We start from the raw sequence: 27,145 nt of genomic DNA, 5'->3' as shown, positions 1-27,145 counted from the left end.
CCGCGCGGGCTGGTTCTTAGACCCCCCGTGGCCGCTTCCGGTCTTTGTGGGTCACTTTTGATCGGTTCCGGGTCCCAAAAGGGTTCGAGGCCTCTTGCCTTCGCTCCGTAGGAGAGAGTTCTCTTCTGGCCCTGGGGGCCGCAGGTGAGCGATGTTGTGCTCTGTACTCTGCAGGCAGGTGGGCGGGAGATTGCTGTATTCCAGCTGCTGGGCCCCTCAGGCTCTGGCCGGTGCAGAGTGGACCCCGGTCCTCCCAAACCCAGGCGGATCCGCGGGAAGCTCTCCCTCCCCAAAGTGCGTTGGGACATTAGGATGAGGGTTTGGCTCCCAGTCTCTGCAGCAATTCCAGGCTGTAAGGCCCATCCCTTCCGCGTTTGCTTCGGGCTGTGTATCCTTGGGTTCAGCGCCTACCGACATTTCTGGACAGTGGTGGGTCACAGACGCTCGCCGGCGTCCTAGGGACCCTTTCCTGGGCCTTCCTCACTTCAGATTATAATCATAGACCACGAGGTTAGAGGGAAGCCTTAAAGAGTAATCTCTTCAGCCTTCTCACTTTATAAATGAAGAATGAGGAGCAGAAAGATTAAGTCCCTGAAGAAATAAATTTACATGACTGTAGCTTTTGTGATTTCATGGTTTCCACCAGACATCTGGACATTCAAAAGATAAAAGTAACTAATCAAGGATGTCCTAACCTTTTGTTATTATTATTTACTTGATCTAAATGTTAGTTTTATTCCATTTGTCTTTCATTTAGGACCAAATGAGAATAAGTTTACCAACAAGTCTTACTCTTAAGTCCTGAAACAACTTGGCACCTTTCCTCAGTCTTTCTCTTTAAATTAGTCCAATCTTTTTTTTTTTTTTTTTTTTGAGACGGAGTCTCGCTCTGTCGCCCAGGCTGGAGTGCAGTGGCGCGATCTCGGCTCACTGCAAGCTCCGCCTCCCGGGTTCACGCCATTCCCCTGCCTCAGCCTCCCGAGTAGCTGGGACTACAGGCGCCCGCCATCACGCCCGGCTAATTTTTTTTTTTTTTTTTTTTTTTGTATTTTTAGTAGAGACGGGGTTTCACCATGTTAGCCAGGATGGTCTCGATCTCCTGACCTCGTGATCCGCCCGACTCGGCCTCCCAAAGTGCTGGGATTACAGGCGTGAGCCACTGTGCCCGGCCTAAATCGGTCTAATCTTAAGTCTTTTCTATCAGAGTATTTTTCTGAGTAAGTATTGTACATTAATCCGGAGGTCAGATTTCAAAGGTCATAGTTAAGTTCTCAGAATTTGCAGTTTTACTTTATGGTGGAGTTTGTATTAATAATGATGGCTTATTCTTCAGGACTGTCCAGGAATACATTTTCCAGGTGAGATCTTACTTGAAACACCGGTAGCTCTAGCACAGCTAAAATGGCATCTACTTGGGCTATCCAGGCCCACATGGACCAGGATGAACCTTTGGAAGTAAAGATAGAGGAAGAGAAATACACCACCAGACAGGATTGGGACCTGCGTAAAAACAACACCCATAGCAGAGAGGTCTTCCGTCAGTACTTCAGACAGTTCTGCTACCAGGAGACATCTGGTCCCCGTGAGGCTTTGAGCCGACTCCGAGAACTTTGCCATCAGTGGCTGAGGCCAGAGACCCACACCAAAGAACAGATTCTGGAGCTGCTGGTGCTGGAGCAGTTCCTGACCATCCTACCTGAGGAGCTCCAGGCCTGGGTGCAGGAGCAGCATCCAGAGAGTGGGGAGGAGGTGGTGACTGTGCTGGAGGATTTAGAGAGAGAACTGGATGAACCAGGAGAGCAGGTGAGAAAAAAGATGTGACTTCTGCTTGAGAAAACATAAATTGTGGATTTCTAGGCCAGAGTGAAGAACAGCCATTTTTTCACAAAGCATGTTTTTGACAGTTTGGTGCATCAGAAAGGGGCATGAGTTTCACGGAAAGTTGGCTAATGTGGTCCCAACTTATTTATAACTTTTCTGTGGAAGGATTTTATATTTCTCTATTAAGCTACAAAATTCTGTTTGATAAACATGCTGCTCATCTTAGAAAACTTCTAAGACAAGAGAAGGTATCAAAGAGATGACAGTAGCAGGATGGGAAGCAGTCTCTTGGAGGGGCATCACTCTGTTGCACAATACAAATAATTAAGAATTAAGGTTTTGCAGATATATCCATTGCTCTGACTCCATTACAGGGTTTTAAAATGAAGAAATTAACTATTTCAGGGGAATGAGATGTGGGAGTACAATGGAAAGTTAGTGAGGAGAGCAGGGTGGGGAATCTGTGTTTCTTTGAGTAGCAGAAAGCCCAGTTAGGTTGGAAAGGTGAATTCCGAATAGCAGAGTTGAGATAGTGTCCAGGACCTTGAATCTCAACCTCTGGAATTGAGATTTTATTCTGTAGGACAGATGCCCCTAACCTTTTCTCCTTGAGTCTAAATGAGCTTTACTAATTGTAAGATGTAAAAGAGAACCAAATTATGTAGAACGTTTTTGTTTTGTTTTTAATACTAAAATGAGACAGTGGTTCTCAACCAGTGCCAATTTTGTGCACCAGAGGGCATTTGGCAATGTCTTGGGACATTTTTGGTTGTTATAACTTGGGGAGGTGCTGCTAGTATCTAGTGGATCACTCGGGGAGGTGCTGCTAGTATCTAGTGGGTAGAGAGGGCAAGGCTAATGCTAAACCTCTTACAACACACAGGACAGCCCCAGACAACAAAGTCAGTAGAGCCAATGCTAGGAACATGTCAGTAGAGCCAATGCTAGGAAACCCTGGTATAAAGAGTTTGAAACTTAGGGAAATAATGAAACAGAAGTATAATCTAGCACTGTGATACAAAATGCAATAGAGAGGGTAGGAACATGTGGCAAAAATATCTAAGTTTGAAATAGGATCATGAGGCCAGGCACGGTGACTCATGCCTGTAATCCTAGCGCTTGGGAGGCCAAGGGAGGTGGATCACCTGAGGTCAGGAATTCAACGCCAGCCTGGGCAACATGGTGAAACCCCGTCTCTACTAAAAATACAAAAGTCAGCCGGGTGTGGCGGGACATGCCTGTAATCCCAGGTACTTGGTAGGCTGAAGCAGGAGAATCACTTGAACCTAGGAGGCAGAGGTTGCGGTGAGCCGAGATTGTGCCACTGTACCCCAGCCTGGGCAACAGAGTGAGACTCCGTTTAAAAAACAAAACAAACAAACAAACAGAAAAAAGAAATAGGATCATGAAAGCGTGATTACCAAGGATGAGGCATGTCTTAGGTAAGAACTGTTTGGAAGTGATGACAGATTAGCTCTATTAAATAAAGAAGGAAGAACCAATGGAGAACTCTTTACAGAGCAATGTATTCTAAGCTAAACACTAGGGATTTTAAGCTTGAAAGACTAGTATAATGGAGACACTCCTAACAAAGTTAAAGACTGCAGGAAACAATTAAGCACATATTTACCGAATGTCTGTTTGGACTAGGTACTGTTTTAGGCACTGTGAATGCAACAGTGAACAAAACACAGGGGTTGCTGCTCTCATGTAGGTTCTGGTCCACTGAGACAGATAGTAAATTAAAAATCAACAAACCAGCCTGGGCAACATAGTGAGACCCCCATCTCTATAAAAAATACAAAAATTAGCCAGGCAGGTGCGTGTAGTCCTAGCTACTTGAGAGGCTAAAGTGGGAGGATTGCTTGAGCCCAGGAGATCGAGGCTGCAGTGAACCACGATCATACCACTGCACTCCAGCCTGGGCGACACAGTGAGACCCTATCTCCAAAAAAAAAAAAAAAATCAACAAACACCTACAAGATGTAGGTGGTAATAAATTCTGTTCAAACAACAACAACAATAAAAGCAGAGAAAAGGAATAGTGAAATAAGTGGGGATTGTGCTGTTTTCTGTAGACTTGTCAGAGAAGGTTTTTCAGACAGGTGACATTTACAGGAGAAATCTGAAAAGAGCAAGCCATAAGCTATCAGGGATAACAGCATTCAGGCAGAGGGTCTTAAAGTGAGAATGTACTTATCATGGTGGAGATGTGTTTGTCAAGGAGGAGATGAAATAAAATGCTTATAAGATTATATTATGTCAGAACTTGTAGGCCATTATAAGAATTTCGAATTGTATTCTGAGATGGAAAGTCATTGGAGAATTTTGAACAGAAGCGAGATATAATCTGACTTGAATTTTAAAATAGTCACTCTGGCTACTGTGAGAAAGTTCCACAATGGGGCTGGGGTAGGCATAGGAGTAAAAGGTAGAGGCAACGAAACCATTTTAGGAGCAATAATAATAAGCAGTAATCCAGGCAAGAGATATTGGTGACTTGGACTAGAATAGTAGCAGTGGGAGTGGTAAAATGTGATTGGATTCTGGATATATTTTGGAGCTAGAGCTTGACAGGGTTTGTTTTTATATAGAATGTGGAATATGAGAGAAAGTAAGTTAAGGATTATGCCGAAATATTTGGTCTGAACATCAGATAGAGTGGATTTGTCATTCATAGAGATGGTAAAGACTGGGAGAGAAGTGGGTTTGGGGTGGAAAGACAGGAATCAAAACTTAGGGTTTGAGCCAGGCACGGTGGCTCAAGCCTGCAATCCTAGCACTTTGGGAGGCCCACGTGGGCAGATCACCTGAGGTCAGGAGTTCAAGACCAGCCTGGCCAACATGATGAAAGCCTGTCTCTACTAAAAATACAAAAATTAGCTGGGTGTGGTGGCAGGCACCTATAATCCCAGCTACTCAGGAGGCTGAGGCAGGAGAATCGCTTGAACCCAGGAGTCGGAAGTTGCAGTGAACCAAGATCTTGCCACTGCACTCCAGCCTGGACGACAGAGTGAGACTCTGCCTCAAAAAAACAAAAAAAAACAGGGTTTGGACATGTTAATTTTGAGATTCCTATTAGAATCCAAGCAGAAAAGTTGAGCAAACAACTAGATATAATAAACTGGAATTCAGTGGAAGGGTCTGTGCTAGAACTACAGAATTGGGGCTTTTCAGAATACGCATAGTATTTAAAGCCACGAGATAGGATGAGATCATGAAGGGAGTAATGAGCAGTAGAAACAGAGTAACTAGGGAGGTACAAAGAATGGGATTCTTAGATGCAGGCAAAAGTAATTTGGTTTTAAATGTGCTGAACTTGTATTGCCAACCAGTTCTTTCTCTGAAAGCACTGCAGGGGCATATAATGGAGTTTACAGCTTGATTTCTGAGGCCTGACCAGAGATCCCAGAATAGAAGGCACAGCTCACAGTACTGGCCTTTTCCCCTGGCTTTCTTTTTTCAAAATATGAGATATCAAAACACCATTTTCTATACATCTGAGATAGCATTTTGCTGACTCTCGCTTTTATTCTGAAGACTGAGGCTACAAAATGAAAATGTATCAGGGAATAGAGGCAGTATATGGTGATTTCTTAGTTATAAAATTTAACCTTTGAAGAGAATGGGGGAGTAATTTGAGAACCTGTTGTATGCCAATCCCTGTGCAAGGTGGTTTATACAAATGTTATTTATAATCTCAGAGAGAGTAAGTAACTAGCCCAAGGTCACAGAGCTACTAGACTAAGAGAGAGAGTAAGTAATCCATGTGATTCCAAATCCCTGCTTTTTACAATACCTTGCTGAAGAAACCTGTTATTTTTAAATGCAAGAGGAAATAGGCCCATGGAAGAATGGGAGCCACCCAGTGGCTGAAATTGAATAAATGAGTTAACTGAGGGAGCAAGGGTCAGAGGGAAGCCAAAAGATTGAAGGCAAAAGTAGAGATGTAAGCCTTGAAAAAGAGAAGACATCATCCTAAGATAGAAGAAATGGAGAGGAGTATGAGGGTGGAGATAGATAAAATGAAGAGTAGATGATTTTTGAGATGATTGTGATCTTGGATAAATAGAAAATAAGATAATCTTCCCAGAGAGAAGTGGGACGGGCACCTCAGAAGAGCAGAGACTATTGGGAACAGCTTAGGGAATGAATATGGAAGAGATTTCTCTCCTTCCCTTCTTTTCCCTTTCTTTCTCCTCATTTGTTCCCTTCAACCTTTTTTTTTTTTTTTTTTTTTGGAGCTACAGTGTCTCTGTCACCCAGGCTGGAGTTCAGTAGTGTAATCATAGTTCACTATAACCTTGAACTGGGCTCAAGCAATCCTCCTGCCTTAGTCCCCTGAGTAGTTAGGACTACAGATGTGCACCACCATGCCCAGATCATTTTTAATTTTTTTGGAGAGATGGGGTCTTGCTATATTGCCTAGGCTGGTCTCAAACTCCTGGCCTCAAGCAATCCTCCCACCATGGCATCCCAAGGGTGCCTTTTTTTTTTTTTTTTTATCATTTCTCTACATTATTTACCTTTACATATCCCCTTTCCTTTTCCTCTTTCTCTCTTAATGTTTTATTTTACCCTAAGTTCTATCTTATTTCCTCCTTTCTGCCTCTTTTCACCTTTTTCTTCTCTCCTTTGTTTTGTCTTTCTCCCTTTCCTTTCTCCACTTCTTTAAGCATAAGATAAAGAGGTAAAAGTGGCACAACCAACATACTTTAGCGGTAACAACAGGAGAAATTACATCTGGGTGGAGAAGGGAAGATTCCCCAGAGGAGGCGACATTTATATTGGCCTTGAAGAATGGGTAGGGTTATGGCAGGCTTATATCTGGGAAAAAGGTCATTTCAGGGTTCAGCCACTGCCACAAATAGTATACTTTTTGTTTTCTGTTATCAGAGTGAGTCTGTCAGCTACATCTCATTTTCCTCAGGTCTCAGCCCACACTGGGGAACAGGAAATGTTCTTGCAGGAGACGGTACGTCTACGAAAAGAAGGAGAACCCAGTATGTCCCTCCAGTCCATGAAAGCCCAGCCAAAGTATGAATCTCCAGAACTTGAATCCCAACAGGAGCAAGGTAAAGAAGAAAGACCCATCTTGGGAGGAAGGGGAAGATGGGTAACATAGGACATTGGGGCTTTTTTGTACTTGCTACTGTTTCTGATCATTAAAGTCAAAAAGGCCGTCTCAGAATCTGATGGCTCATATATAGACTCTCAGACAGCCTAGTTTGTCACTCTTCAACCCTTACTTTTTTGTATATTCATATTCTTCTAAATTCTGGCTTTACCACTTAATTTAGTCCTTCTGATATTTATCTCTATTTATACTGACCTCCTTGCTATTTTTAGCCTTTATCCTATCAGACAATACCTCTATCTTCCACTTGCACTATATCCTTTCTGCTTCACTAAAGAAGCCTTTGCTCCATTATGTCTGCAACTAACTTTCAGATGGTTCAAGAAAAAAAAAATTTGTATACTTACAAAGAAAAGGAGTAATAGGCTGGGTGCGGTGGCTCACGCCTATAATCCCAACACTTTGGGAGGCCAGGGTGGGTGGATCACGAGGTCAGGAGTTCGAGACCAGCCTGACCAACATGGTGAAACCCCGTGTCTACTAAAAATACAAAAATTAGCTGGGCATGGTGGCGCGTGCCTGTAATCCCAGCTACTCAGGAGGCTGAGGCAGGAGAATCGCTTGAACCTAGGAGGCGGAGGTTGCAGTGAGCTGACATCGCCCCACTGCACTCCAGCCTGAGCAACAGAGCAAGACTGTCTCAAAAAAAAAAAAAAAAAAGAAAAAATAATAAAACAAATGTTGCAAAATATTAAAAGTTGGTGAATGTGTGAAAGATCCGCTACCTTATTTCTACTTTCTCTGTATCCTTTTCATTTTCATTTAATTTTTTAAGTAGGTAAAAATGTACATGGCTCAAAAACAAAAATTTTTTAAGTTATTTAATGAAAAGTTTCTATTCTACTCGATTTTCCCAGCCACCTAGTCTCTTCCTCCTACTCTGAAATAGGTTGTAACTGTTACTAATTTTTTGTGTGTCCTTCCAGATATTTTTTTGATGCATATGTTTTCCATATTGAAACAAATATATTTTGCTCTCTTTATCACTAAGATGGTAGACTCTTGCATTTTTTATTTCTAAACAGCTGCTTAATATTAAAATGTATGGATACATTTTAAAGGTAGAAAGAGGTAACATTTATGATCCCTTCTTAGTTTTAGATGTTGAGACTGGAAATGAGTATGGGAATTTAAAGCAAGAAGTTTCTGAAGAAATGGAACCACATGGGAATACATCCAGTAAATTTGAAAATGATATGTCCAAGTCTGCTAGGTGTGGAGAAACTCGTGAACCTGAAGAAATAACAGAAGAGCCCTCTGCTTGCTCCAGAGAAGATAAACAACCTACCTGTGATGAAAATGGAGTAAGCCTGACTGAGAACTCTGACCATACTGAACATCAGAGAATCTGTCCAGGAGAAGAATCTTATGGATGTGATTACTGTGGAAAAACTTTTAGTCAGCACTCACACCTCATAGAACATCAGAGGATCCATACTGGAGATAGACCCTACAAATGCGAAGAATGTGGAAAAGCTTTCCGTGGGAGAACTGTGCTTATTCGACACAAAATAATACACACTGGAGAGAAACCGTATAAGTGTAATGAGTGTGGCAAAGCCTTTGGCCGGTGGTCAGCTCTTAACCAACATCAGAGACTTCACACAGGAGAAAAACACTATCACTGTAATGACTGTGGCAAAGCCTTTAGTCAGAAAGCAGGCCTCTTTCACCATATCAAGATCCACACAAGAGACAAACCTTATCAGTGCACTCATTGTAATAAAAGTTTTAGTCGGCGTTCCATACTTACTCAGCATCAAGGAGTTCATACCGGCGCCAAGCCCTATGAGTGCAACGAGTGTGGAAAAGCCTTTGTTTATAACTCATCCCTTGTTTCCCATCAGGAAATCCACCACAAAGAAAAATGCTATCAGTGTAAGGAATGTGGGAAATCCTTCAGTCAGAGTGGCCTTATTCAGCATCAGAGAATTCACACTGGGGAAAAACCCTACAAATGTGACGTATGTGAAAAAGCCTTTATTCAAAGGACAAGTCTTACAGAACATCAGCGAATTCACACTGGAGAAAGACCCTATAAATGTGATAAGTGTGGGAAGGCGTTTACTCAAAGATCAGTCCTCACGGAACATCAGAGAATCCACACTGGAGAGAGGCCCTACAAGTGTGATGAGTGTGGGAATGCCTTCCGAGGAATCACCAGCCTCATTCAGCATCAGAGAATCCACACTGGGGAGAAGCCCTACCAATGTGATGAGTGTGGAAAAGCCTTCAGACAGAGGTCAGATCTTAGTAAACACCAGAGAATCCATAATAGAGGTGGTACCTATGTATGTAAAGAGTGTGGGAAATCATTCAGGCAGAACTCAGCTCTTACTCAACATCAGACTATCCACAAAGGAGAAAAATCTGTTTCTGTGTGATGACTACAGGGAAGTTATCTCACAGAGTTCAGGCCGGTGAGAAATACTATTTAGCTTTACAATTACTGGGGCAAAACTTCAGTCACCATTGTTATAAGGAAACCTCAGATATTTAATAAGAATTCACTGTGTGCTGCCCATTGTACTAGGTGCTGTGGAGAACAAGAAGGTAACCCCAAACTCTTTTCTCAGAGAGTTTGTAGCCTAGTTTGGGATAGATAAGATCCACATATTTAGTCATATAAGACTACAGGAGAGTAGAATAGATGCACCAGATGGTGTCGAATGAAAGTGGTACTTTGTAGACTATAAGTGCTGTAAATTCTAAAGGACAGGTTACTTTTGCCTGGAGTGGTCAAGAAAGATTTTATTTAAAATAAGGATTTGATGGGCAGACTTAGCAGTCAAAAGGGAGAAAGCGGGTAAAACAAATGTAAGCCAACGTAAGAGTGCGTGTGGTTTGGAAGCATCAGGGAAAAGACTAGCCAATCTGAAGTAAAAGGTTCATGCAAATTGGGCAATCAATAGCATTAAGTTGGAAACAGCTTGGGGACAGACACATAAGAGGGCCAGAGTGTGAATAATTTCATCTAATACTTTATAGCACTTGGACATTTACAGAGCACTTTTCTCAATTCCTAAAATACCTTGGTAAATCAAAAGCATTCTCCATTTTAAAAATGAGAATACTCTTGCCTATGGAGATGGCAACATAGCTATAATCCCACACAAAGAAAAAGACCAGTAACCTAAGTGCAGGTCTTTTGACTTCTAGTCCTGGCCATTACTCTAGTGATCCTCCAACTTTGATGAACATCAAAATCACGTTTGGAGCTTGTTTAACATCCCTGAATCCCACTCACATTCTGCTTCATTAGGCCTAGGATGGGAGTTGAGAATCTTCATTTTTATAGCTCCACAGTTACTTAATATACTTTAAAATTTGAGAAACGTTGAGTTGAATGACAGCTGACTTCATGGCTGTCTGTGAAGTGGGGAAGCCTGAACACAGTCCTATAAACTAAAGGCCACTGCAGACTTTTAGCACAAGGAGATCCTTACGGGGAACATGTGCCATCAGCTCTTTGGAGTGAACAAGGAATTAGACCCCCATCATGCCAAAAAACTAGGATTTTTAGGTGGTCTCTCCATCCCTTCAGATTTAAGTATTCAAAGAAAGAGAGACAGACCTACATTCCAAGGGTCTTCTGAGTGCAAGGCCTTGTGTTGTTTGTTTATTTAGGGGAGGGCCTGGTGCTCTTCTGTTTTATGCTTTACCTTCTTTTATTTCTCAGATCTCATGTTAGCACTATGTTCTGAATTCCCTAATAATTGCTCTTGAGAACTGATTTACATTTTGTTGGTTTGTTTACTTCTTGAGCACATAAAAGGACCCCAAATTAGAGATACTATCCCTTGGGCTTCTGAAAAATGAATCAACCAAAACTAGTTGACTCTAACCTTGCCTTGCTGAGTAAAAATTCTGCTTTGGATGAGAACCTGTCTTGATTATTTTAGTGGACAACAGATAAGCCACATGGAAGTACACATGGCTCCTGATCTGTCTTTTTATTTACAGAAATCATTCTTAATCTCTACTGAGATGGCCTGTTATTTCCTTCCTTTTCTACCCTGCCACAGCAAACTCCACAATTTCTGGGACTAACTTCCTACTACACCCCAACACAACTCCAGTCCTCTCTTCTCTTCACACTTCTAGCTGGTTAGTGGGTTTGAAGTGGTGAGACAGTGACAAAAGGGGAAGGGGAAAAATAAAAGAAGGGTAATCTGCATTCTTCCTTAGTAAGTCCCACTCCTAATTACCTTTCTACACAGCCCTGTGTCTTTGTCCCATCTTCTCTTCACTCCTGTAATATACTCCCCACCCCCATTTTCTTAGTGCCCCTGTCTCTTGCCTCTCTAGCCATAAACCCTGTATAGAATTTCATCCCTGGGTTGGAACTAGAAGCGTCTCTGGTCCTATAGGAATATTATGTTTCTAGCTAAGTTGTAAATATGAACACATATTCCCATAGAAATCATAATGGTATAAGTATTATAATTCAGGTATATTAGGTGTCAAATTGGCTTCTGGGATTGGAACTTACATGACTTTCTGTGTGGAAAAATCTTCTTGAGTTCACAAGAGAGAAAGGCAAATGAACAGTTGAAAAACAACTTACTCATAAGTTGAGGACTGCTTAGTTAGGCTTTTTTCATAACCCCAGCATTGGAGTTGCACACATGAGGCACTGAGGCAACTGGGATTGGAAACCTAGTTTTTTTCCTCCAGGAAACAAGGAACCCAGAGTGAGTCTGGGAGCTCTGTAGCTCTAAGTATGTGAGGCCTATGCTCTACCTAAGTTTACCCTGCCTCCCATTTCTCACATAATGAGAATGCAAACTTGTAACCAAACCAAGGTTCAGCTGCTTGCGGCTCCAAAGCCAAAACTCGGGAGAGAAGAAAATTGGTGCGAGGAAAAGCAGATTTATTCGGAGAGCCAGCAAACTGAGACGATGGTAGACTACTGTCCTAAAGTACCATCTTAAGTCAGTACAAATGTTGGGCTCGGCTCTTTTTATGTTAAGGGCAAAGGGAAGAGGACAGAGTTGGGATGAAGAGGTGACCTATGACCACAGACATCTGGGCGCCAGCAAGAGTCCAAGGAGGTTGGGAACTTCTTTGTCATTGGTTGGGTCACAATGCTCCTGCAAATCTTCAACAAAACATAATTGTTATACATACTTCTTTAATCCCAGAGTTAGTTTTTAAAACTACATGATTGCTGTTTTTGCATATTATCTCTGCTCTAAAATTAGCCTACATGGAGGAATAGGTAAAGGGTCCTTAAACAAAAATGGAGTTAGTTATGGTAGTTCTTTTGCTGTTTCACTGTTAGAAACTCTTCTCAGTGGAGGGGACTTTACTTAGTGATGAGAACCTGTGTGAGAATGTTCTCCTTACCAAACATGCTATGCATACTCCTTATCTAATCTGATTTTATAGACTTGTTATCCAAACTGAAATTACTGTTCATAGTAACTTCAGAGCCTCTCTTTTAATCTGACTGCTCACTGGAATGCAATCGTTGTTTTAAACTTGCCTTCTACTCCTCTGAGTGCCTTTACTTGGGGTCTTTCCAGTTCATTTTCTGCTTAATATGTTCTGTCATTGCGCACATTCCTCCATTTGCCTTTCTGCACACTACTTAATCTTTCTTATATACCTAATATTATAAAGAGACCATAAACAAAGACTCAGAACAATGGAATATGCCTATTATAGGAGGGTACAGTTCATACTTGTTTAAAAATAAATGTGGAGGCTGGGTGCAGTGGCTCACACTTATAATCCCAGCACTTTGGGATGCCGAGGTGGGCAGATCACGAGGTCAGGAGGTTGAGACCATCTTGACAATGTGGTGAAACCCCGTCTCCACTAAAAATACAAAAATTAACCGGGCGTGGTGGCACATGCCTGTAATCCCAGCTACTCGGGAGGCTGAGGCAGGAGAATCGCTTGAATCCGGGAGGTGGAGGTTGCAGTGAGCTGAGATGGCACCACTGCTCTCCCGCCTGGTGACAGAGCAAGACTCCATCTCAACGTAAAATAAAATAAAAATAAAAATACACGTGGGGGTTTTGTTCTGGTTATTTCTCATGCTTAAATACAGTTGTAGTACCAAAAAAAGGTGGAGTGACATGGAATTTCCAGGTAGGCATCAAAGAGGATTAAACTAGCTTTCCAGGATAAAGAGGAAATATAGTAGAATAAGGCTACTAATTGGAGCTAAATTGGCAATATAGGCAAATTGAAGGCCCTGAGGGGCAAATGGAGGATGTGACATGTTAGATATGGAATAGGAGTGCTACATTAGGGAATGCAGTGAAGAGAGAATGCTTTGTGATAAAGTCAGGAGTACATTTTGTGGATAAAATATAGATGTGGTGTGACAGTGACAAGATCCTAGGAAACCAGAAACCTCTGAAGCATTTTATGTATGTGGATTTTGAAATAACAATAACAGGGGGTGGGATGGAAACGAAGAATATAAAAGCGAAGCAGGTGCAAGGTAGAAATAATGGTCATCAATTGTAGTAACAATGGCCAGACAGAAGTATCTGTTGTAAAACTTGAATGAATCATAAAGCTTGCAAATAATATTAAGAATAAGAATAAGATTGACTGGCTTGTCTTTTCTAATTGGTTCAAGGTAAACAAGACATTAAGTGTTTAAGGCAAAAAGCATGGAGAGGTTGGGGAAGAGCCAAGTTTCTAAAGTAATGAAAAGTGAGGTGAGTTTCAACACGGGCTGTGAATGAAAACGTAACCTGACAATCAAACTGATTCCAGAGAGTGCAGTGGGAAGTGACTGCAGAGGAAAAAAGAATGGGGCCCTCCTTCCAAAAATAAATTGTATTAAGAGGTTGCCAGAGTTTGAGGTATGAGATGAAGCTAATGAGGAAAGACAGTGGGATTGAGCAGGGCTCCAAATTGAGACATCTCAACTGTATAATGAGGTTGGTTGTAGAGACCTCTAAGATACAAGAACTTAGACAAGTCTGCATTCCTGTACTCAGTACAGAAGTAGCCACTTTTGTTAATATACAGATTATTTGTAGAGTTGTTATAGTCAAAACAAAGCTGTTCTTATTGGCCATCTTTTGGAATTGAGAAAAGGATTTATTAATGACAATACTGCACACTTATTAGCTGCTTACTAAGGGCCAGACATTACTAAATGCTTTACTTACAACATTTCACTTTCAGCTGGGGAAACTGAAATAGATAAGCTAAAGCTGCTCAAGGTCCCGAAGTTAGTATGTGGTCAGGCCAAGATTTGAACCCAAGCAGCCCAGTTCCAGAGTTCACACTTTTAACCTCTGTGATACACTTCCTCTCTTTATTTCAGTTGAACAAACCATGTGTTGCAGTGGTAATTCAGTGTCTTGAGTAATTATCTGTAAAAACTTTTTATCTCCAGTCATTATTCTGAAAAATGATTCAGAAAGTCCTGGAGTCCAAACACCTCAGGTAATAATATTATCACCCCCTCTGCATACCAAATCTTGGATGAGGTTTGGCCAGCATAAACAGCTCTACTTCTTGTTGCCTGCACAGTGAGGGTGTCACAGGAGACATTCCACTTTAAAAACGGGCTCTTTATATGAAAAGATCACCCTTCTTAGCTTAGAATGATAAATCACTCTGCATTATTCTCACAGAATAAGGAATATTTGGCTGTCTAATTTAATACAGAAAGATTTAAAGATTTGTCCCCAAGTGTTGATAACCCATTATGTATCTATCTTTAATGCCAGTTTTCAAAAGTGATTTTATATTAGAAGATACTTCTTGGATTTAAAAATGCACACACACACATATATGTGATATATGATATTTTTCTTTGCTTAAGACTTACCAATTTTACAGTTCAAATGGTGACCCTCCTAACTCCACAAGGCCAGAATTTGAGCAAATGCTTGTTGTTCAACCTAGACATAATCATTCGATAGCCTTTAATTGAATCTCTTCCCAACTTTTATCCTTTAAACCGAAAAGTTATATACCACAGTCACTACAGCAGCTCATTTTATTGGAATTTCTTTGGATCCTCTCCCTCTCAAACGTTCTGTGTGCGTTTGGTAAGGAGTCCTCACACATTATTTTTTACTTGTATAGTATTTCTACATATATATATAAATGTGTAAAAAGTATGTATGAATATTTTTGTGTTGTAATTTGTATTTTATATATATATGACCTCATGTATATAATTTGATGTTGACAAAGCCAACTATGATAAGTGTTTTAAACTTTTCAGTTGATTAGCCCCCTAGCTTACATTGTAAGACCATCATTTACAGCCAGCAGTTTTCCCTTGATTTCATCTCTTGAAGAGACAGTTGATTCTCTTCATACACGTTAAAAACACCATTTAGGTGTCAGAAACCCATCAGTCAAGGCTCCCAGAGCTTTCACCTATCATAGTTCAAGTTAATCTCTAGGGTATATGTCTGTTTGCTCCTGCCAGTCATTTTCCTAAGCCCAGTTGGCCTGCTCCTGGAAGTCCCAAGAAGGGCTCCATAGTGGAAGCCATTTGTTACTTTTGATTTATGATTACATCATCATTACTCCTCTTCAAGCTTAGTGGGCATATCTTAGTGTTTTGATCTAGTGCCTTAGTTCTGCCTACTTCAGTAACGAATTTAGGAGTAGATGTCTCCTCATTTCATCCCTGATAAAGATTGAGGCAGTTTAGGGACTCTGCAGCTTCCTCTGGCCAAATTCCCTACTTATTCCTGAGATAGGGTTTAAGAACCTGGATTCTAGAGACGGATTGCCATGGTTCGAATCTCAGTTTACTAGCTAAGTGACTTTGGGCAAGGGATTTAACCTCTCGTCCCTCAGTTTCCTCCTATGTAAAATGACAAGGATAATAGTACCAACCCAATGTAGATTAAATGAGTTTACGAAGTGTTAGAATAGTGCTTGGCACATTAGTGCTTTACAACTGCTATTTTGATTGTTGTTGTGGGCTCTCTCAAATGCATTGTCTCTAGATGCCAGTGACCCAGGTCAAAATTTACCTTTAACCAAGCTGCATGTTTCCCAGACTGCTGCACAGTCCTCCTAGCCCTGAGATAAAAGCTCCCACCCAGGTATACTTTTACTTTCCTGCTGGAGAACTGATGAGCAGTGGCCAGCAGAGGACACTTATCACCCAAGCTGGAAAGGAGAGATTTCTTCCCTTTTGTCTCCGCCCCTGTTAGTTATCAGAGGTACCTAGCGGCCCCTGCTATCCGAAGTTTGCCTTCCGAGCTGCTCTTCCGACGTTCTGCAGCTGGAAGGCCGGCCTCGCACGGGTCTGACGCGCCCCGGCCTGGGAGCATGGGCCCCTGGGGTTACCTGACTGCTCAGCTGGAACTCGCGCTGCTCAGCTGGGGCGGGGTTCGGCCGGGCAACCACAGAGAGGAGAAAGCCTCCAGAATCCTAGAGAAGCTGAATGCTGAGACAGCCGTTGACGGCAGCGGCACGTGAAAGTACCGACCTTTCTGGCCTTTGTGACGGACCTTTGGAGGCGGGTAGTCTCAGGTTCGTGCGCTCCGGCCTTTCAGTGTCTCTGGTGAGGTTGGGCCTGATAGGTTGAGAGCTGCCAGGGGAAGTTAAGGATGACTTCCAAGTTTTGAGGTATCAGGAAAACTGGCTGTTGAGAAAAAGGAGTCTGGGTTCCCCGTTTGGTGAAAGGAAAGTTGGGTTCATTTGGGGAAATTATGTGATTCATGATTTTCCCAAGATCGACGCTGAGTACAAGAAAAGACAGAATCCACCTAGCTGTTGTGTGACTTTGAGCAAATTACTTAATCTCTCTGTGCCTCAGTTTTATTCCTCTGTCAGTGAGATTATAAGTGTCTACTTAAATGGCTGCATGCATGGTGCATTTTAAATAAATATTAGCTGTTGTTATTTTTCATTTCTGATGTTCTTATCTCCGCCGTTTATATAGGATATTGCATGTATGGTGCATTTTAAATAAATATTAGCCATTGTTATTTTTCATTTCTGATGTTCTTATCTCTGCCGTTTATATGGGTATTTTGAAGTGGGGGGGAGCCAAGGGAAGAGGGTCATGATCTTTAAAGTTTTATTAATAAAAACTTTTAGAGAGTAAAAGGCTAGCAGATGGGGCTAGCTAATAATTTGCAGTCACTTCTGCTTTCCTAATTTATTTACCTTCCTGACAGAGTGCCGTTTTCTTTCAGTGCCTTGTTCAGATAAGTGAGTTCTTGGCTAAAGAAGTAAACAAAATTTAGCTTCTGTTAACATTGTTATTTTATGCCTCAGGAAGAAGACCAGCTACAAGGAAATACTTCTGAAAAATCACTCTGAACCCCAAGCTGGAGTGAATCTTCTCCTGAGCTCTCTCATTCCAGAATGGCAATCTTGTTTCAGGAAAGATCTCTAATAGTGACTGATGGTAAAGGAAGAAGGCTGTGCCTAGAACAAAGAATCAGGCTGGCAAAGAAATCACAGGTCTTTCCTCAAACTTTAAATTGTTACTCTCTGGAGATAGCTACCTGGACTTTACAGAGCTGTCAGAAGACTTGGGAAGGTTTGCCAGCATTGGAAAAAGCCACTTGGACTTCACAGAGCTGTCAGAAGACTTAGGAAGCTTTGCCAGTAGTTCCTGAGACCAGAAATACATATTATGAAGCAGGTGCTGGAACAGGCCCTGGCCCCTACTTGTGAAGCTGCAGATATAGGTAAGATAATATCATCCAGAATGTGGAGACGAGGCAATCGATGATGCTGGAAAAGTTGAAGAGACAGTTTGAATGAAGGACAAACCACCGATGGGAAAGCTTGGGAGGATCACTTATAGCTTGACTAGCAAAAGGCTTTGGGAATAGGATAGAAAGCAGCAAACCTGAACTTTAGGATCCACCAGATGTCTCTGGAGCCATAACCCAACATTTCCCATAAATAGTAGGTTTTAATTCTCCTGCTATTTAGGTGCATCTCTGGGACCTCCTCTTTCTATATTGGGTTTTTTGTTTGTTGGGTGTTTTAACTTAGGATTTAGCTTCAAATTCCATTTCCCAAGACCAATTTTATCACATTGCCTTTAGGTCTCAGGCTAAAGGATATAACAAGATATGCTTTTGGCAAAGATAGTACCTTGGAATGAAAGGTTTCAGATCAAACCTAAGATCCTACCTTAGTTTACCTCTCAGTGTTATTGCCTTTTGATATGGAAAGCTGATGAGAGAGCATCTCTGGAGAGAAAGAAGAGGAGAGCCTCACGGGAAGCTTTTAGAACTTTTAGTAGCATCCTGTCCCCAGAAAACTTGTCTCTACTCATCTCCTTCTCATTATCTACCTGATTCGTTAAGTAGGAAATCTCAGCCATATTTGTAGGGGATTGGGGTTTTGATTTTTTCGACCCACTTAACTCCTTTAGCTTCAAAGTGTTGCTTTCTTACATTTTAGACATGAATATTACCTAGAAAATTTATTTCCCCACTGTTGATTTTCCAGTTTATTGATTTCCCCACATCAGATTAGTGTGTATTTTGAAACTGGTTTAGCTATTGTTTCAAGTTAACTTTGATCATATCCCGTTGTTTACTGATCCACTCAACAAATATTTATTGAACATTCTGTAGGTTTATAGTAGTAGCCAAGATACTTAAAGTGAGTAGAAATAGTCCTTTTAACTGTCCTTAACAAATTAAACTTTCTCTTGGTTTCATGATATTCCTTGTTTCTCAGCTTTGGATTCAAACTGATCTTCTCTTTTTTGATTATACTTTCCTGATTTCTTTTATTGTCATATTTTTGTGAAGAGTCTTCCATGCACTTCCAGTCTCTTTCTGCCTAGCTGTCTCTTCTCACCCAAATTGGACCCCCCTACTCCTACCCTGCCACGTGCCTTCACAAAAATGAGATGCTTGTTTAGAGACTTAGAAAAGGCATGCACTTTAGGTAAAAGTGGGTTTTATTTTTAATCACTGTACCCTATCATAAATCTCATTTCAGAAGAGACAACTGACATTTGAATTGTCTGTGCATTTTGTTTTAGATGGTGTTACTGAGAAGGAAACTAAGGACTTGGCTCCAAAACAAAACAAAACAAAATCTGGAGATGCTGAATTTTGTTGGGGGGAATGTCTGTAGAACTGCAACATCAATGCAGTAAGTGTAGTAAAAGCTTTAGTTTCTGGTGAGTCATTACTCAGCATCATGGAGTCCACGATGATGAGAATCTCTTTGCAATCTGTGCAATCAACAAGTTTTTGAAAGGCTTTTGTTTATAGTGGAACCCTCTTTTCCCCCTAGAAGAACCACCACAAGGAAAAATGCTGTCACCATAAGGAATGTGGGAAAGTTTTCAGCCACATGGCCTTATTTGACTTCAAAGAATCCACATGAGAGAGAGACTGCATAAATGTAATAACTGAGGAGGCCTTTGTTCAGCAAAGAAACCTTATACAAACTCGTATAAGGAATGTAGGAAGACCTTCACCCAGAAGCCAGGACTGACTGTGCACCAGAGAATCTGCACAATAAACATGATGAATGTGGAGATGCTTGCTTCAGCATTGGAGAATTCACAGTAAAGGGAAACCCTGCCAGTGTGATGAGTACGGAAAAGTCTTCAGAGGTTGGAACTTGGGAAAAATCAGTGAGTGAATTCATATTAGAGAGGCTCTTATAAATGAGAGGATTGTGGAAACTTGTATAGACAGAGATCAGACCTCAACAAGGGAGCCTCCACAGTATTGAAAAGTTAATATAATTAATGTAAGTGAGCAAGTTGTATGGGGAATGGGTAGTCTAAATTGCTCATTTTAGCCAGTAAAAACATTAAATTAGTTTCTTAGATCAAGAAAAGGAAATGTTAGAAGTTATTTTTCCCTTCCAGAGGGGTCTATATGTGTAAGCAACCAGGACTTTTGAAATAAGTTGCATCTCTGGATTTGTGATCTGTCTCCTGGATGATTATCTCTGTTTTAGGAGACAGGTATTTTTTCTTCATGCCTGCTCTAGTCTCATCTCATATCTTTAATTCATTCAGCAAGTATACACAATAGTATTATCATCTACTGTTTGTTGTAAATATATATATATTATTTTCTTTTTGGTCTGAGTAGGCTTGTATTGGTACCCTAGGACATAAAAATCACATATATCATGTTTCAGTAAATGCAGTGAAAGGAACTATATTATTAAATTGCTGGGAATTTCTATAAATTTGAGACTACCTTTATATTCTCCAACACAAGACCGTGTAGGTGTCCCTTCAGAGAGTATATTTTTCTAGCTTTGGCTTCTTTATTTTCTTTATTTTTTTGAGATGGAGTCTTGCGCCTGTCGCCCAGGCTGGAGTGCAATGGCACGATCTCGGCTCACTGCAACCTCCGCCTCCCAGGTTCAAGTGATTCTCCTGTCTCAGTCTCCCGAGTAGCTGGGATTACAGGCACTTGCCACCACTCCCAGCTAATTTTTGTATTTTTAGTAGAGACAGGGTTTCACCATGTTGTCCAGGCTGGTCTCGAACTCCTGACCTCGTGATCTGCCCACCTTGGCCTCCCAAAGTTCAGGGATTACAGGCATGAGCCACCATGCCCGGCTGTTTTTTTAAGATAGAAAAATATACTTCACGTATAGCCTATTGACAGATAATGACTGATATTTTTTCTTATAGATAACACATAATAAACATTGTGAAGACTAATAAGTAACTTGCTTATTCTTTTCAGTTCTAAAACCTGTAGGAAAGAATCTTTAGAAGCTGTCAACAAGTTGATAATGTAGCCCAATCTCTACCCATGATAGGAGAGTAAGGCTTATATATTTTATAGTAGGGCACTAAATACAGGAACCATGTATTTAAAAACTTTTTAGTGATTATCTCAGAATTCTAGGTGTCCCTCTGCTGTACATCCCTAAATTTTTTGCGTAGGTATTATTAATAAATTCATTATTTTCAAAGATGGACTGTGTTCTGTAAAAAGCTTTTCCAGTATCTGCAAATCACACAGTTTTTTTTAACTCTATTACTATTATATAAAATGATTTCTTAATATTGAACCAACCTTGCATTCCTAGAATAAACCTCACTTAGCCATGATGTGTTATTTTCTTAATATATTAATGGGTTTACTTGTTAATATTTTGCTTAGTACATTTCCTTCAATATTCATGTGAAATTGGTCCATAATTTTTATACTATATTTTTCAGGTTTAGATTTCACTCTTTTACTTGCATCATAAAAATAATTTAAGTCTGTGTTCATTTTTAATGCTCTAGAACAATTTATGAAGCATCAGAACTAGCTAATCTTTGAAGGATAGATTCTGATGTGAAACCTTCTGGGTCATATGCTTTTTTGTGGGATAATTTCTTGGTAACTTCCTCTATTCTATGAAAGTTATCTATTCAGGCTTTCTATTTATAATGGGTTCCATTTTGGTAATCTTTATTTGCCTTGGAAATTATCCATTTCATCAAGGCTTTCAAATTTATTTGCCTAGAATATGCAATGTAACCTAATGATTTTTAAAACAAATTTTATTTATTTTATTTTTTTAGAGACAGGGTCTTGTTCTTTTACCCAGGCTGGGGTGCAGTGGTGCAATCGTAGCACACTGCAGCCTTGAACTCCTGGGCTCAAGGAATCCTTCACCTCAGTCTCCCAAGTAGCTGGGACTACAGGCACACACCACCACACCTAGCTAATTTTTTTGTTTGTTTTTGTAGAAACAGAGTCTTTGTTGTTCATGCTGGTCCTAAACTCCTGGCCTCAAGCAATTCTGCTGCCTCAGCCTTCCAAAGTGCTGCGATTACAGGCATGAGCTACCATATCTGGCTTCCTTATGACTTTTTAAACAGCTTTATGGAAGGAAATTGATATGTAGTGAACTGTATAAGTGTACAGCTTGATAAGTTCTAACATGTATACACCTGTGAAACAGTCACTACTATCAATATGTCACCCAAAAAAGCTTCCTCATGTCCCATGATAATTCCTCCCACCCTTACCTGCACTCTTCCCCCCTCTCCAGGCAACCTCTGTTCTGCCTTCTATTGCTAATTTAGTTTGCATTTTCTGGAATTTTATGTAAATGGACTCATACAGAATGTTCTGTTTCCGGGGGGGTCTTGCTTGTTTTATTCAGCATAATGATTTCAACATTCATCGATATTGTTGGATGTATAAATAATTCTTTTTTTTTTTTTTTTTTTTGAGACACAGTCTCACTCTGTTGCCAGGCTGGAGTGCAGTGGCATAACCTTGGCTCACTGCAACCTCTGCCTCCCGGGTTCGAGCAATTCTTCTGCCTCAGCCTCCCAAGTAACTGGGACTGCAGGCATGCGCCAGCACGCCCAGTTAATTTTTGTATTTTTAGTAGAAACGGGGTTTCACTATGTTGGCCAGGATGGTCTCGATCTCTTGACCGTGATCTGCCCGCCTCGGCCTCCCAAAGTGCTGGGATTACAGGCGTGAGCCACCACACCCGGCCTGCTTTTGCAATAATTTTATCAGCTAAGCACCAGGTCTCCTGCCAGGTATTTGCACTACAGAAGTGTGAAATATTTACAGTTTATTGCTTGTATTTCCTGCGTTGGTCCTTTTATTTTCTTTTATCATGGGCTCTGAATTTATCTATTCTTAGAAGGTTTTGCATTCACCCTTAATCTAATGTATATATCTTATTCAATCGAGTTATTTGGTCAACTTATTTTGTAATTGGAATCATTATTGAACTCCTACTTTAATGAAGGTAACACTGAAGATTCATAATAGCTACTTAGTCTAATTTTATTTAGATATTCTAATCTGTTTTTGTTTCCAGTTCAATATTATACTAGTAAGATAATCTACATAATATCTCTATGTCCTCAAATATACTGATTTTAATTTTTTCTCATGGTAATTCTGTACAAGTTAGTCATTTAAGATATAAACAGTTTCCAGAAATGGTAGAAGAGTTCCCAACCATTTTACCACAGGACTGATGCTGTCTTCCACCACCCTGTTTTTGAAATATTGTGCCTGTTAAAATATAATTACTTAAGGCTGGGCTCAGTGGTTCTTGCCTGTAATCCCAGCACTTTGGGAGGCCAAGGCAGGCGGATCACCTGAGGTCAGGAGTTCAAGACCAGCATGGCCAACATGGTGAAACCCCGTCTCTACTAAAAATACAAAAATTAGTCGGGTGTGGTGGTGGGTGCCTGTAATCCCAGCTACTTTGGAGTCTGAGGCAGGAGAATCACTTGAACCCAGGAGGCGTAAGTTGCAGTGAGCCAAGATCAAGCCACTGCATTCCAGCCTGGATGACAAGAGTGAGACTCTGTCTCAAAAAAATAATAATAAAATAAAAATATATATAATTATTTAATATCTTTAACTTACTTTCCTGTTTCTTATTAACTCTCGAAAAGCATAACTAGCCAAGTTCACTCTCATTATCTGATGTATGTCTATACTAACAATCCATCAGCCACATAACAAGAATTCCTATCATTTCAGCAGCCACCCAATCTGAATTACCTGATTTACTCATTCAACAAATACTTATGTGCCAGGAAATGTAGGTATTGTTGTTAAAATGGTAAACAAAACATGCAAAATTTCTAGTTTTCACAAAGAATCTACATTCTAAGAGATGTAGGCCAGTTGACCAATGAACAAGTGAAAAATAATGTATGGGCATCCAGTTCCTGACAAGATGGAGCAGATACACTTCTCCCTATTTCTCCCACTAAGTACAGCTAAGACCCCTAGGCATTATATGTAAAACAAACAGGAAGACACTGCAAGTTGGAGGGGAAAAGGCATTTAGGACCTTCAGGATACAGAGAAAGACACAGAGGTGAATTCCCGTGGTATTTTTATTTTTATATTTTTGTTTCTGCTTCATATATCTTCCAGTAACAGTGGAGACCACATGAATTGGGTGCTAGAGAAGCCTACAACTCAAAAGTGCTGCAGTTGATTCTACCCAGGGAGTTATTTCAGTAATTGGATTCTTCAGTTATAAAATTTCTATTTGCTGTTCTTTGAAAATATCTTCTAGCTTTTGCTGAGACTATTTCTTTGCTGAGACTTTTTTTTTCAAGCATTTAACTAAATGCTTCCTGAAGCATTTTTATGGTGACTGCTTTAAAATCCTTGTCAAATAATTCCATCCAACAATACCAGAATACATTTTTTCTTTAAGTATCCACAGAACATTCACAAAGAATGACTACATACTGGGCCATAAAACAAACCTAACCAAATTTGCAAGATTGAAATCATACAGAGTATATTCTCTGGCCACAATGGAACCAAACTAAAAATAACAGACAACAGGAGAATCTCCAAACATTTGGGACTAAACAAAACAGTTCTAAATAATGCCTAAGTCAAGGAATAAGTCTCAAAGGGAAAAAAAAAATTAAACATAGGCCTGAATAAAAATACAACTTATAATATGTGAGACATAGCTAACGAATGCTGAGAGGGAAGGTTAGAGCTCTGACTGCTTGTGTTAGAAAAGAGGAATAGTCTCAAATCAATAATTAAGTTCCTACCTCAAGAACCTAAAAGATCAAGAGCAAAACAAACCTAAGGCAGCGGAAAGAAGGAAATAACAAAGATAACAGAAATCAATGAAATTAACGGGATAACAATAGAGAAAATAGTTGAAGCAAGAAAACCTGTTAGAATTTATATCATAGAAGCAGAGAGCAGAACAGCAGGTTGCCAGAAACTGGAGAGGGGAGGATGGAGAGAGGTTGGTCAACAGGTACAAAGTTACGATTAGATAGGAGGAATAAACTCTGGGGTTCTATTATTGCACAGTAGGGTGACTGTGGTTAACAGTAAAATACCGTATATTACAAAATAGCAGGAAGAGAGGCTTTTGAGTATTCTTACCACAAGAGAAGTGATAAATGCACAAAATGATGGATACACTACACTGATTGGATCATAATACAACATAGATATTTATCAAGATGTCAAATTGTACTCCATAGATATGTAAAATTACATTGTGTCAAATACATAAAACAATTTTAAATCAATAAAACAGGTAAACCTCTAGCAAGACTGGCAAAGATAAAAAGAAAGGCCAAATCACTAATAACAAGAATGAGAAAAGGGATATTATTACAGATCCTGCATTCGTTTGAAGGATCATAAAGGTAGATTTGAAAATTTGCACTCATAACTTTGACAACTTAGAAGAAATGAACCAATTCTTCAAAAAGTCCAGGTGGCCAAGATGAAACAGATAGTTTGAGTAGTCTTATAATCATTAAAGAAATTGAATTCATAATCTAAAAGTTTCCAAATCATCAGGCCCAGATGCCTTCACTGGAGAATTCTACCAAACATGTGAAGAAGAATTAGCACCAATTTTACAAAACCTGTTCCAGAAAATAGAAGAGGAAAGTATACGCTCCAACTCATTTTATAAGGTTAGAATTACTCTGATACCATAAGGAGACAATGGCAGCACAAAAAAGAAAACTACAGTCTAGTATCCTTCATGAACTTAGATGCAAAAATTCTCAACAAAATATTAGCAAATTGAATCTAGGTATTTATAAAAAGAAGTATACACCATGACTAAGGGGGATTTTTTTTTCCAGTACAAAAGTTTGTTTTAATATTTAAAAATCAGTGTATTTCATCACATCAACATATATATATAACAGAAATATTGTATAACCATACAATTGGCACAGAAAAAGCATTTGACAAATCCAACACCCATTCATGACAGAAACTTACAGCCCACTAGAAATAGAAACTTCCCACTTCATAAAGAACATCTGCAAAACATTTACAGATAACTTCATATTTAACAGCAAAAGACTATGCTTTAACCATAACATTGGGATGAAGACAAGAATGTCCACTCTCACCACTCTTATTCAACACAGCACTGAAAATACAAGCCAAAGCAACAGGCAAAAAATGATTAAAAGCATACAGATTGCTTGTAGATTTCATGTACACGCACAAAAGAAAACAAAATACAAATTGGAAACAAAAAAACCTGCTCCTATTTGCAGATTATATAATTGTGTGCATAGAATATTCCAAATAATCTATTACAAGTTTTGAATCTAATACAAAATGTAGCTAGAACTAGTAAATGAATTCAGCAAGGTTGCAAGATACAAATCAACATGCAAATAACAATCCTGTTTTTATGTACTAATAATGAACATTTGGACATTGACATTTAAAATGCAAAGCCATTTGTAATCACTCCAAAAATAATGTAGAAGTCTAACAAACGTACAGGATCTGTATGCTGATAAAATGCTGAAGAAAGAAATCTGAATAAATGGAGAGACATACCATGTATGTGGATTAGAAGATACAACATGGTAAATATATCGATTCTTCCTATGTTTAGGTTTGACACAAATCCTATCAAAATCTCAGCAAAAATTTTTGTAGATATAAATTTATTCTAAAATGTGCATGGAAAGGCAAAGGACTAATAACTAAATTTTGAAAAAATAAAGTGAGAGGAATCACTGTACCCGATGTCAAGGTATACTATAAACCTACAGTGATCAAGAGAGTTGGATATTATAGAAGGACAAACATATAGTTGAATGGAACAGACTGGAGGACCTAGAAATAGATCCAAACAAAAACGCCTAATTCTTGACAAAGGTGCAGAAGCCACTGAGTGGAGGAAGGATAGCTTTTTCAGACAATGGCAATAGAGCACCGAACATCTGTAAACCAAACAACAACAACAACAAACTCAAAATGGGTCATGGGCTAAAATAATACCTAAAATTTGAGACCTCTTAGAAGCATCAGAGCCTAGGGCTAGGCAAAGATTCTTAAAATTGACATCAAAAGCATAATTCATTAAATGAAATGTTTATGACTTTGTATTTATCAAAATGTAAAATTTATGCTCTGAAAGACCCTGTTAAAAAGATGAAAAGACAGCCGGGCACAGTGGCTCATGCCTGTAATCTCAACACTTTGGAAGGCTGAGGCCGGTGGATCACAAGGTCAGGAGATCAAGACCAGCCTGGCCAACATGGTGAAACCCCGTCTCTACTAAAAATACAAAAATTAGCTGGGCATGGTGGCATGCGCCTGTAGTCCCAGCTACTTGGGAGGCTGAGGCAGGAGAATCGCTTGAACCCGGGAGGCGGAGGTTGCAGTGAGCCGAGATTGTGCCGCTGCACTCCAGCCTGGTGACAAAGCGAGACTGTGTCTCAAAAAAAAAAAAAAAAAAAAAAAAAAAAAAAAAATGAAAAGACAA

The 27,145-nt window shown here is 39.9% G+C and overlaps 1 protein-coding gene across 5 annotated transcripts; it reads left to right on the top strand.

The window, feature by feature from the left end:
* ZSCAN12 (zinc finger and SCAN domain containing 12) lies at positions 1–27,145 on the top strand. 5 transcript variants are annotated; one of them, XR_004671884.3, is made up of 6 exons: positions 1–144; positions 1,334–1,803; positions 6,752–6,896; positions 8,054–9,200; positions 17,189–17,607; positions 18,927–27,145. XR_004671884.3 is itself a non-coding variant. In XM_063605216.1 (5 exons), the coding sequence occupies exons 2-5, from the start codon at positions 1,402–1,404 to the stop codon at positions 17,307–17,309; spliced, it is 1,815 nt and encodes a 604-aa protein (XP_063461286.1). In that variant the 5' UTR covers positions 1–144; positions 1,334–1,401; the 3' UTR covers positions 17,310–27,145. The 5 variants fall into 5 exon arrangements, 4 of the variants coding, with proteins under 4 accessions (XP_063461286.1, XP_054969255.1, XP_034817545.1 ...); XM_063605216.1 differs by having other exon boundaries at positions 17,189–27,145; XM_055113280.2 differs by lacking the exon at positions 18,927–27,145 and having other exon boundaries at positions 8,054–9,378; positions 17,189–17,297.

Source organism: Pan paniscus, chromosome 5, assembly GCF_029289425.2.
Source record: "Pan paniscus chromosome 5, NHGRI_mPanPan1-v2.0_pri, whole genome shotgun sequence".
NCBI classification, from domain to species: Eukaryota; Metazoa; Chordata; class Mammalia; order Primates; family Hominidae; genus Pan; species Pan paniscus.
Note: the sequence above shows the minus strand (reverse complement) of the source record. Positions and strands in the feature narration are given on the sequence as shown.